Below are 13,087 nucleotides of genomic sequence, written 5' to 3' on the forward strand. Positions count from 1 at the left end.
ACTGTACTAATCCCTTGGAAAGTACAGTTCGGCAACAGAGACAATCCCTACCCAACAACGGGCTCACATTCATTCATTCATTCATTCAATCATATTTATTGAGCACTTACTGTGTGCAGAGCACTGTACTAAGCGCTTGGGAAGTACAGTTCAGCAACAGATAGAGACAATCCCTACCCAACAACGGGCTCACATTCATTCATTCATTCAATCATATTTATTGAGTGCTTACTGTGTGCAGAGCACTGTACTAATCCCTTGGAAAGTACAGTTCGGCAACAGAGACAATCCCTACCCAACAACGGGCTCACATTCATTCATTCATTCATTCAATCATATTTATTGAGCACTTACTGTGTGCAGAGCACTGTACTAAGCGCTTGGGAAGTACAGTTCGGCAACATATAGAGACAATCCCTACCCAACAGTGGGATGCACATAGTAAGCACTTAATAAATGCCATTATTATTATTATTACTACCCAACAATGGGCTCAGAGTCTAGAAGGGGGAGCAATAGTCGAAGTAGCGTGACTCAGTGGAAAGTGCCGGGGCTTTGGAGTCAGAGGCCATGGGTTCAAATCCCAGCTCCGCCAATTGTCAGCTGTGTGACTTTGGGCAAGTCACTTCACTTCTCGGGGCCTCAGTTACCTCATCTGTAAAATGGGGATTAAGACCGTGAGGCCCTGTGGGACAACCTGATCACCTTGTAACCTCCCCAGTGCTCAGAACAGTGCTTTGCATGTAGTAAGTGCTTAATAAATGCCATCATTATTATTATTCCTTCATTCATTCATTCAATCGTATTTATTGAGTGCTTACTGTGTGCAGAGCACTGTACTAAGCGCTTGGGAAGTACAAGTTGGCAACATATAGAGACAGTCCCTACCCAACAGCGGGCTCACAGTCTAGAAGAATTATTATTTACCAAAGGCCCTCTTGATGAGGTGGACTGTACAAGGTGCTTGGGAACTACGGATAACAAAGCGATGCATTCCCTGCCCACAAGGAGCTTACATTCTAATAGGGGAGACAAATGAAAAATTATTTACAACTCGTGCCGTCAAAATTAATAAATTGAGCAGACACAGATGCATGGGCGCTGGAGGGTATAAATTACATCTATAAGAGCCAGAGTTGATCGAAGCTAGTGTGGCTCAGGGATTGGGAGATTTTTTTTAATGGCGTTTATTAAGCGCTTACTATGTGCAAAGCACTGTTCCAAGCGCTGGGGAGATTTCAAGGTGATCAGGTTGTCCCACATGTGGCTCACAGTCTTCATCCCCATTTTACAGATGAAGTAACCGAGGCCCAGAGAAGTGAAGTGACTTGCCCAAAGTCACACAGCCGACAAGTGGGACAACCTGATCACCTTGTATCCCCCCAGTGCTTAGAACAGTGCTTTGCACATAGTAAGTGCTTAACAAATGCCATCATTATTATTATTATTATTAAGTGGCGAAGAGGGATTTGAACCCATGGTCTCTGACTTTAAAGCCCGTGCTTTTTCCACTGCAATCAGGGAAGGCTCGTTGGAGGAGGTGGGATTGGAGGAGAGGTTTGGAGGAGGGTAGAGCTGGGATCTGATGAGGGGAGAGAAGGAGGGAATTCCAGGCCAGTGGAGAGCGAGGGGATTGAGGCAGGAGAGGGGATAGCGTGGGACTGCTAGGATGAGGAGCCTGGAATAATAATAATAATAATAATAATAATAATAATAATGGCATTTGTTAATCGCTTACTATGTGCAAAGCACTGTTCTAAGAGCTGGGGGGATACAAGATGATCAAGTTGTCCCACCTAGGGCTCACAGTCTTAATCCCCGTTTTACAGATGAGGTAACTGAGGCTCAGAGAAGTTAAGTGACTTGCCCAAGGTCACACAGCAGACATGTGGCAGAGCCGGGTTTTGAACCCATGACCTCTGACTCCAAAGCCTGTGTTTTTTCCACTGAGCCACGCTGGAAGGAGCCAAGTCGGTGGCTCCGATGGAAGAGGAGAACAGAGAGAGAGACAGTGGTGAGAGTTGGTAGGGAGCCTGGAAACCGACAGTGAGAAGATCGTATTTGATGTGGAGATACCCGGGGAGACCGGGGAGGATTTTAGAGGAGACGAGAGAGGTGGCCACTGTTCCATTTAAATTTGGGCGCAGATTATTTATTAGAGAAGAGATTATTAGAGAAGCAGCGTGGCTCGGTGGAAAGAGCCCGGGCTTTGGAGTCAGAGATCATGGGTTCAAATCCCAGCTCCGCCGATTGTCAGCTGTGTGACTTTGGGCAAATCACTTCACTTCTCTGGGCCTCAGTTATCTCATATGCGGATGAAGACTGGGAGCCCCCCGTGGGACAAGCTGATCACCTTGTAACCTCCCCAGTGCTTAGAATAGTGCTTGGCACATAGTAAGTGCTTAATATAATGCCATTATTATTATTATTATTTCACTTCCTGGAAAGCCGGGAGGAAAGGAGTCAAAGAACCTTCCCTGCTCATCAAATGGTCAAGACAGCTATCACTGCCTCGGGCCCGGGTTTCTCTTTTTTTTTTCTTTCTCTGAGGAAGAAAGTTTCTTTTTCTCTGAAGGAGGAAGTTTCTCTTTCACCGAGGAAGGCGAGACGGCCGGGAATGGGGTGCCGGTTGGGCCACCTTGGTGCGAGCACCCCGTCGCCCCCCAGTCCCCAGTCCCGGGCCGCCCTCCCTCAGGGCCACCCACGGCAGCAGCCGTTACCTTCGAAGGACCGGTCGGAGAAGGTGAAGCCGGCTTCTGTTTCCTGAGAGCCCACGGCCGTGAGCAGGCCGTAGGTGAGGATGGTGGTGCCGTTGCTGGCTATGTCAGTCATGGCGATCCGGCTGGTGACCCAGGCCTGGGTTCCGAGCACGGAGCAGGCCACGATGAAGGCGGCCAAGCTGGTGAAAAAGGCCGACGAGAACAACAGCTTCTTCTCCGTCGACGGCATCGTGCCCCGTCAGGGACGCGGGTCGGATGCCCGACGCCTCCGCTTCTTGATCTCGGGCCTATGGTGTCGCCTCAGGCCTCAGGCCTTGGGCCTCCGGAGAGACACCGCGTCCTCCGACCCGGCGGGCTGGTGGCCGCCCTGAACCCTGAACCCCCCGGCCTGGCCCTGAAGGCGGGGAGAATCCGGACTTTGGTCCGGCGGACGGCCGTTGCTATGGTCACGGGCAGAGGAGGGATGGACCAGGCCCTACTTCCCGCCAAGTGGGCGGGTGAGGTGACATTCCCGGGCCGGCCTGGGGAATCACCTGCTCAGAGACCATTCCGAGCTCCCAGCTGGAAAGGGCCGGGCCTTTTCATTCATTCAATCATTCAATCGTATTTATTGAGCGCTTACTGCGTGCAGAGCACTGTACTAAGCGCTTGGCAACATAGAGAGAGGGTCCCTACCCAACAGTGAGCTCACACTCTAGAAGGGGGAGACAGAGAACAAAACAAAACATATTAACAAAATAAAATAGAATATGTACAGATAAAATAAATGAGTAAATACAGCACTAAATACCTACAAACATATAGACATATATACAGGTATATATACGTTCATTCGTATTTACTGAGCGCTTACTGTGTGCAGCGCACTGTACTAGGCGCTAGGGAAGCACAAGTTGGCAACGTATAGAGACGGCCCCTACCCAACAGTGGGCTCACAGTCTAGAAGGGGGAGACAGAGAACAAAACCAAACATATTAACAAAATAAAATAAATAGAATATGTACAGAAAAAATAAATAAGTAAATAGAGTAATAGATACCTACAAAAATCATCATCATCATCAGTCGTATTTATTGAGCGCTTACTATGTGCAGAGCACTGTCCTAAGCGCTTGGGAAGTACAAATTGGCAACATATAGAGACAGTCCCTACCCAACAGTGGGCTCACAGTCTAAAAGGGGGAGACAGAGAACAAAACCAAACATGCTAACAAAATAAAATAGAATAGATATGTACAAGTAAAATAAATAAATAAATAGAGTAATAACTATGTACAAACATATATACATATATACAGGTACATATAAATATATACATTCAATCGTATTTTTTAGCAGTGTACCCCTTTAGTATTCTGAACCTGCCTCCAGCCCCACAGCGCTTACATAAATATCCTTACACTCTATTTTCCTTATTATAATGTCCACCTCTCACTGTAGGCTCTAGGCTCCTTGTGAGCAAGGATCACATCTACCAAATCTCCTGTCCTGTACTTTCCCAAGTGTTTAGTATCCATCCGTCAATAGTAGTATTTATTGAGCGCCAAGTTGGTACGATGCTTGGCACACAGTAAGCACTCGGTAAATATCACCGCTTCATTGATCGATACACTGCTTCAGAGGTGGTTCTGCGTACATGAGATTATGGTGGATGACTTCTTCCTCTTGAGAGGAAGCCGCCAAGGCCAAGCCACCAGGGCCAACATTAACCATCCACTGCTTTGCACACAGTAAAGGCTCAGTAAGTGCGATGGGATGAATGAATATTATTATTATTTGTCTCCTAATTGCATAGTAGAGTGCTCTGTGAGCCCCCCGTGGGGCAACCTGCTCACCTTGTAACCTCCCCAGAACTTAGAACAGTGCTTTGCACATAGTAAGCGCTTAATAAATGCCATTATTATTATTATCATTATTATTACTGAAAGCTCACCTCCTCCAGGAGGCCTTCCCAGCCAGAGCCCCCCTTTTCTTCTGCTCCTCCTCCCCTCCCCACAGCACTTGTTGTACATATTTATTCTATTTAGTACATATCTATTCTATTTATTTTCTTTTGTTAGTATGTTTGGTTTTGTTCTCTGTCTCCCCATTTTAGACTGTGAGCCCACTGTTGGGTAGGGACTGTCTCTATATGTTGCCAACTTGTACTTCCCAAGCGCTTAGTACAGTGCTCTGCACACAGTAAGCGCTCAATAAATACGATTGATGATGATGATGATGATATTTATACATATTTATTATTCTATTTATTTCATTCATGATGTGTAGATAGTTATAATTCTATTTATATATATTGATGTTATAATAATAATAATAATAATGACATTTATTAAGCACTTACTATGTGCAAAGCACTGTTTTAAGCGCTGGGGAGGTTACAAGGTGATCAGGTTGTCCCACGTGGGGCTCACAGTCTTCACCCCCATTTTACAGATGAGGGAACTGAGGCACAGAGAAGTGAAGTGACTTGCCTAAGGTCACACAGCTGACTAGTGGCGGAGTCAGGATTTGAACTCATGACCTCTGACTCCAAAGCCCGGGCTCTTTCCACTGAGCCACACTGCTGCTCTTATTTGATGCCTGTCTACTTCATCATCATCATCAATTGTATTTATTGAGCACTTACTGTGTGCAGAGCACTGTACTAAGCGCTTGGGAAGTACAAGTTGGCAACATATAGAGAGAGTCCCTACCCAACAGCGGGCTCACAGTCTAAAAGGGGGAGACAGAGAACAAAACCAAACATACTAACAAAATGAAATAAATAGAATAGATATGTACAAGTAAAATAAATAAATAAATAAATAGAGTAACAAATATGCACAAACATATATACATATATACAGGTGCTGTGGGGAAGGGAAAGAGGTAAGATGGGGGGGATGGAGGGGGGACGAGGGGGAGAGGAAGGAAGGGGCTCAGTCTGGGAAGGCCTCCTGGAGGAGGTGAGCTCTCCGTAGGGCCTTGAAGCTCTCAGTAGGGCCTTGAGCTCTCAGTAGGGCCTTGTTCTTATTACTTATTCTTATTCTTAGTTCTCATTTCTTGTTCTGTTTTGCTGTCAGTCTCCCCGCTTCTAGACAGTGAGCCCGTTGTTGGGTAGGGATTGTCTCTATCTGTTGCCAAGTTGTTCTTTTCAAGTGCTTAGTACAGTGCTCAATAAATACAACAATGAATGAATGAATGCTCTGCACACAGTAAGTGCTCAATAAATACTACTGAATGAATGAATAAATCTGCTCTCAAAACTGAAGCGGCCTAATGGATAAGACTCAGTGGAAAGAGCCCGGGCTTGGGAGTCAGAGGACGTGGGTTCTAATCCTGGCTCCGCCACTTATCAGCTGTGTGACTTTGGGCAAGTCACTTAACTTCTCTGTTTCTCAGTTACCTGATCTGTAAAATGGGGATTCATTCATTCATTCATTCATTCAATCGCATTTATTGTGCACTTACTGTGAGCAGAGCACTGTACTAAGCGTTTGGGAAGTACAAGTTGGCAACATATAGAGATGGTCCCTACCGAACAGTGGGCTCACAGCCTAGAAATAAGATTGAGATTGTTAGCCCCACGTGGGACAACCTGATTACCTTGTATCCCCCTCACCTCAGCGCTTAGAATGGTGCTTTGCACATAGTAAGCGCTTAACAAATACCATTATTATTATTATTATTATTATGAATAATAATTGTGGTACTTGTCAAGTGCTTACTGTGTGCCAAGCACTATTCTACACGCTGGAGTAAATACAAGGTAATCAGTTTGGACATAAGCCCCTGTCCCACATGGGGGTTCACAGTCTTAATCCCCATTTTACAGATGAGGTAACTGAGGCCCAGAAAAGTGAAGTGACTTGCCCAAGGTCACACAACAGACAAGTTGTGGAGCCGGGATTAGAACCCACGTCCTCTGACTCTTAAATCTGTGCTCTTGCCATTAGGCTTGTATATATTTCTTCTATTTTATTTTGTTAATATGTTTTGTTTTGTCGTCTGTCTCCCCCTTCTAGACTGTGAACCCGCTGTTGGGTAGGGACCGTCTCTATATGTTTCCAACTTGTACTTCCCAAGCGCTTAGTACAGTGCTCTGCACACGGTAAGCGCTCAATAAATACAATTAAATGAATTAGGCCAAGGGACTGAGAATCCGAAGGATCTGGGTTTTAAATCCCAGCTCCGCTACTTACCTGCTGAGTGACCTTGGGTGAGTCACTTTACTTCTGTATTCCTCAGGTACCTCATCTGGAAAACCTAGTACCATACAGCATTGAAAAATACAGAATAATCCAGTCCAGTGGAGTGTAGTAAAATATCAGTAGTAACAGCATGTATTGAGTGACCCTGTATGCAGTGAGTGACCCTGGATGCAAGTGACACATTTCCTGACCACGAGGAGTTTCCACTCTGAAGGAAACATTTCTGGTATTTATTTATCAATCAATCAATGGTATTTATAGAGCACTTACTGTGCGCAAAGCACTGTACTAAGCTCTTAGGAGAGGACAACAGAAGTACTTACTAACTGCCAAGTGGTAACGGAGAGCCCTGGGGTGGAGCTGAGATAGTTGGAGTGGACACAGCTCAAGTCCTTGCAATTCGACCTTTCAGTCTAAGAGAGAGGGAGGACCTCTCTCTTATCTCCATTTTACAGATTATTATTATTATTATTACTACTACTACTAATAATAATAATAATAACAATAATTGTGGTATTAGACTGTGAGCCCACTGTTGGGTAGGGACTGTCTCTATATGTTGCCAACTTGTACTTCCCAAGTGCTTAGTACAGTGCTCTGCACACAGTAAGTGCTCAATAAATACGATTGTTTGATTGATTGATTGGCATTTAAGTGCTTATGTGCCAGGCACTGTTCTAAGCACTGGGTAATAATAATAATAATAATGATGGCATTTATTAAGCACTTGCTATGTGCAAAGCACTGTTCAAAGTGCTGAGCACTGTTCTAGGCATACATACAAGGTAATCAGGTTGGATACAGTCCCTGTCCCACGTGGGCTCGCAGTCTTAATCCCCATTTTCCAGATGAGGTAATGGAGGCCCAGAGAAGTGACTTGCCCAAGGTCACACAACAGACAAGTGGTGGAATTAGAACCCAGGTCATTCTGCTCTAACCATTCGACCACACTGCTGAGGCCCAGAGAGATTTCCCGTCCTGCCCAGGGTCCACCAGCAGGCCAGAGACAGAGCCGGGCCCGGTTGTCCGACTTCCCCGTCATCATCATCATCAATCGTATTTATTGAGCGCTTACTATGTGCATAGCACTGTACTAAGCACTTAGCACTGTACTAACCACTTCCTTCCGTGCCGCATCCACGAGGCCGGTCTTCAGGGAAAAGCAGGAAGAGCCCGCTGCCCACTGGGGAAAAGTCAGGGCTTTAAATTAATAATGATGGTATTTGTTAAGCACTTACTATGTGCCGAGCGCCGTTCTGAGCGCCATGTGAGACAGGGACTGCGGCCAACAGTATTAACAGGTAACTACCCCAGCACTTAATACAGTGCCTGGCACGTAGTCATCCCTTAATCAATACCATTTAAAAAAATAAGGCTGTCCCCGTTATGTACAGTAATAATAATAATGATGTTGGTATTTCTAAAGCGCTTACTATGTGCTGAGCACTGTTCTAAGCGCCAGGATAGATACAAGCTAATCAGGTTGCCCCACGTGGGGCTCACAGTCTTCATCCCCATTTGACAGATGAGGTAGCTGAGGCCCAGAGAAGTGAAGTGTCTTGCCCAAAGTCACACAGCAGACAAATGGCGGAGCAGGGATTAGAACCCACGACCTCTGACACCCAAGCCCGGGCGCCTTCCACTAGGCCACACTGCTTCTCAGGCTACCCCGTAGATGGCTGATGTTCTTAACTTGGTGTCGACGGGAAGAGCATTTAGATGAGCCCACTGTTGGGTAGGGACTGTCTCTATATGTTGCCAACCTGTACTTCCCAAGCGCTTAGTACAGTGCTCTGCACACAGTAAGCGCTCAATAAATACGATTGATTGATTGATTGACTGATTGATTGATAATCCCCTGTGCCGCCACCCACCCAATCTCACACCCCCACCCCCACGCTCACACTCGCATAAACGCACACATCTGTGCAGGTCTTGTTCATCTCCCAGAGTTATTAAGTGCTCAATAAAAACGATTGAATGAATGAATGAATGAATGAATGAATGAATGAATGAATGAATGAATGAAGGGGGCCTGCTACGGATGGCTTTAATATTAATTAATCCCCAGGGCAGGCAACACTGCTATTTGGGTCACAGGAGGAGACCATATGTCTTGCACGTGAGATGGGCAGAAAGGTGGGTCCCAGAATAATAATAATAATAATGCTGGCATTTGTTAAGCACTTACTATGTGCCAAGCACTGTTCATTCATTCATTTATTCAATCGTATTTATTGGTGCTTACTGTGTCCAGAGCACTGTACTAAGCGCTTGGGAAGTACAAGTTGGCAACATCTAGAGACGGTCCCTACCCAACAACGGGCTCACAGTCTAGAAGGGGGAGACAGAAAACAAAACACGTGGAGAGGTGTCAAAACCGTCAGAATAAATAGAATTATATTTGTTCTGTTAACTGTTAGCTATTCTAAGCGCTGGGGTAATAATAATAATGATGATGATGGCATTTATTAAGCAGTTACTATGTGCAAAGCACTGTGCTAAAGCTCTGGGGAGGTTACAAGGTGATGAGGTTGTCCCATATGGGGCTCGCAGTCTTAATCCCCATTTTACAGATGAGGTAACTGAGGCATGGAGAAGTTAAGTGACTTGTCCAAAGTCACACAGCTGACAAGTGGCGGAGTTGGGATTTGAACCCATGACCTCTGACTCCAAAGCCCGTGCCGTTTCCACTGAGCCACGCCGCTTCTGGTAATCAGGTTGTCCCACATGGGGCTCGCAGTCTTAATCCCCATTTTACAGATGAGGTCACTGAGGCACAGAGACGTTAAGTGACGCGAAATCCTCATGGACGCGTCCCTACGGCCTGGAAAACAGGTCCACGGTCTCCACAGCAACCTCGGGGATGGCTTCTCTTTTCCCGGTCCCTGAACCTTTTATCTAATGCAAACCTATCAATCAACAGTATTGATCGAGCCCTACAATGTGCAGAGCGCTGTACTGAGCGCTTGAGAGATTCCAATGGAGTTAATAGATGTGATTCCTGCCCTTGAGCCCCTTACAGTCAAACTGAATGCAGAGCGTAGTACTGAGCGCTTGGGAGAGCGCAGTAGAATTGGTGGACACAATCCCTGTCCTCGAGGAGCTTCCAATCTACTTAGCACAGAGCACTGTACTGAACGCTTGGAGGAGGGCAATTTAAGTTGGTAGACACGATCCCTGCCCTCCAGGAGTTTACAGTCTGGCAGGGGAGACAGGCACAAAATAAATTACTAAACTGGAAAGAAGGAACAGGGACAGGATGTGAGTTAGTGCTTAAAAGATTGGGCGGCTAAGGTGTGCTGCACAAGGCTCCTGGAGGAGGTGACTACAGCAGTATATAATAATGACGGTATTTGTTAAGCGCTTACTACGTGCCAAGCACTGTTCTAAGCTCTGGAGAAGATACAAGGTCATCAGGTTGTCCCCCGTGAGGCTCACAGTCTTCATCCCCATTTTCCAGATGAGGTAAATGAGGCCCAGACTAGTGAAGTGACTTGCCCAAAGTCACCCAGCTGACAAGCGGCAGAGTCGGGATTAGAACCCACCACCCTTGATTCCAAACCCCGGGCTCTTTCTTTCTTTCTCTGTAGATGTACTGCTTCTCAGAATATAGTTGGCGTGGAAATGCTGAAGACCACTAATAACAATAATAATAGTAATAATGATGATTGTGGTATTTGTTAAGAGCTTATTGTGTGCCAAACACTGTACTAAACACTTTGATAGATTATTATTGTTATTGTTATGTGCAAGAATATCAGGTGGCATACAGTCCTTGTGTCACATTGGGCTGAAAGGGGCAACAGGTATTAAATCCCCATTTTACCTACAAAGTCAAGTGACCTGGACAAGGTCACCTAGCAGGCAAGAGAATGCAGTGTGGCCTACTAGAAAGACTACGGGCTCTGCCACTTTGTTGTAAGACCTTGGGCAAGTCACTTCATTTCTTGGGGTGCCTCAGTGTCTTGCTCTGTAAAATGGGGATCAAATGAATCCTGTTCTCCCTCCTACGTAGGGGCTGGGAAGCTCCTCCACTTGTCTGCTGTGTGACCTTGGGCAAGTCGCTTCACTTCTTCTAGACTGTGAGCCCACTGTTGGGTAGGGACTGTCTCTATATGTTGCCAACTTGGACTTCCCAAGCGCTTAGTACAGTGCTGTGCACACAGTAAGCGCTGAATAAATACAATTGATTGATAGATTAATTGATTGGGCCTCATTTACCTCATCTGCACAGTGAGGATTGAGACTGTGAGTCCCATGTTGGGCAGAACCCACGTCCTCTGGCTCCCGGGCCGGAGCTCTTTCCACTAAGTCACACTACTCCTCATTCATTCAATTGTATTTATTGAGCACTTACTGTGTGCAGAGCACTGTACTAAGCGCTTGGGAAGTACAAGTCGGCAACATATAGAGACGGTCCCTACCCAACAGTGGGCTCACAGTCTAGTCATTGCTAGGCACTGTACAAAGTGCCAGGGTGGATACAAACAAATTGGGTTGAACACTGTTGTATCTCAGGGAGCCCCGTGATTTCCATGGTTTATGTCCTCTCTGAGCCTCCCATCTTAATCAATTAATCAATTAGGATGACAGAGGGACACCGTGGCTCAGTGGAAAGAGCCTGGGCTTGGGAGTCAGAGGTCATGGGTTCTAATTCCGGCTCTGCCACTCGTCAGCTGTGTGACTTTGGGCAAGTCACTTCAATCAATCAATCAGTTGTATTTATTGAGTGCTTACTGTGTACAGATCACTGTACTAAGTGCTTGGGAAGTACAAGTTGGCAACATAACTTCACTGCTCTGCGCCTCAGTTCCCTCATCTGTAAAATGGGGATGAAGATTGTGAGCCCCACGTGGGACAACCTGATCACCTTGTGTCCCCCCCAAGTGCTTAGAACAGTGCTTTGCACATAGTAAGTGCTTAACAAATACCATTATTATTATTATTAATTTATGGCTTTTACTGAGCATTTACTCTGTGCAGAGCAATGCACTAAGTGCTTGGGAGAGGGCAATAAGGCAGATAGTTTCCCAGTCCAGCACAAGCTTGCCACCTAGTCTCCCTGTTTCTCATCCTGGGTTCTGGTTGTCTCCCCCTTCTAGACTGTGAGCCCGTTGTTGGGTAGGGACCATCTCTGTACGTTGCCAACTTGTACTTCCCAAGCACTTAGCACAGTGCTCTGCACACAGTAAGCGCTCAATATAAGCAATTGAATGAATGAATGGTTTTGTGTGTACTGCTGACTCAGGTTTGCGCACACAATTTCTCGGAGTTGTGTGGCCACAGGTGTGTCAGTTGCCAACCCCTTCTCCTTTGCCTTCTCTCCCTGGAGCAAGTGGAAGGTGCCGCCCCAATTCCCAGATGGGGATGATTGAGCTCGTTAGGCTAATTCTCATTAAAGAGCAATGACTAAGAAACGGCTCTGCTCCTTTTATCCCAGAGGAATTCATCAGATCCCAGAGGAATTCATCAGATCCCAGGAACTGGTTTGCTTTTGGGAAGGCCAACGAGGGATGAATACACGTGTTTTAAATACATTTCACGGTAAGCTACTGGAGGGCAGGGACGATGCTTTTAATCTATGGAACTCTCCTCTAGGTTTATTACAGCGTGGCTTAGTGGAAAGAGCCCAGGCTTGGGAGTCAGAGGTTGTGGGTTCTAATCCGGCTCTGCTACGTATCTGTTGTGTGACCTTGGGCAAGTCACTTAACTTCTCTGTCCCTCACTTACCTCATCTGTAAAATGGGGATGAAGACTGTGAGCCTCACGGGGGACAACCTGATTATCTTATATCTACTCTAGCACTTAGAACAGTGCGTGGCACATACTAAGCGCTTTACAAATACCAACATTATTATTATTATTACTGTAAATAACGGGGACAGCCTTATTTTTTATGGTATTGATTAAGGGCTGACTATGTGCCATCATCATCATCAATCGTATTTATTGAGCGCGTACTGTGTGCAGAGCACTGTACTAAGCACTTGGGAAGTACAAATTGGCAACATATAGAGACAGTCCCTACCCAAAAGTGGGCTTACAGTCTAAAAGGGGGAGACAAAACCAAACATACTAACAAAATAAAATAAATAGAATAGATATGTACACGTAAAATAAATAAATAAATAGAGTAATAAATATGTACAAACATATATACATATATACAGGTGCT

General features: G+C 45.7%; 1 protein-coding gene across 1 annotated transcript in view; it reads right to left on the reverse strand.

Moving 5' to 3' along the window:
* Nucleotides 1-3,094, reverse strand: part of CLRN3 (clarin 3) — a 33,985-nt gene extending 30,891 nt beyond the window's left edge. The window contains exon 1 of the mRNA XM_038743954.1: nt 2,721-3,094. Coding sequence (XP_038599882.1) covers nt 2,721-2,949 — 229 coding nt within the window. The 5' untranslated portion in view covers nt 2,950-3,094. The remainder of the gene's footprint in view (nt 1-2,720) is intronic.
* Nucleotides 3,095-13,087: the final 9,993 nt, after the last annotated feature.

The sequence above is a fragment of the Tachyglossus aculeatus genome, chromosome 3 (genome assembly GCF_015852505.1).
Source record: "Tachyglossus aculeatus isolate mTacAcu1 chromosome 3, mTacAcu1.pri, whole genome shotgun sequence".
NCBI lineage: Eukaryota > Metazoa > Chordata > Mammalia > Monotremata > Tachyglossidae > Tachyglossus > Tachyglossus aculeatus.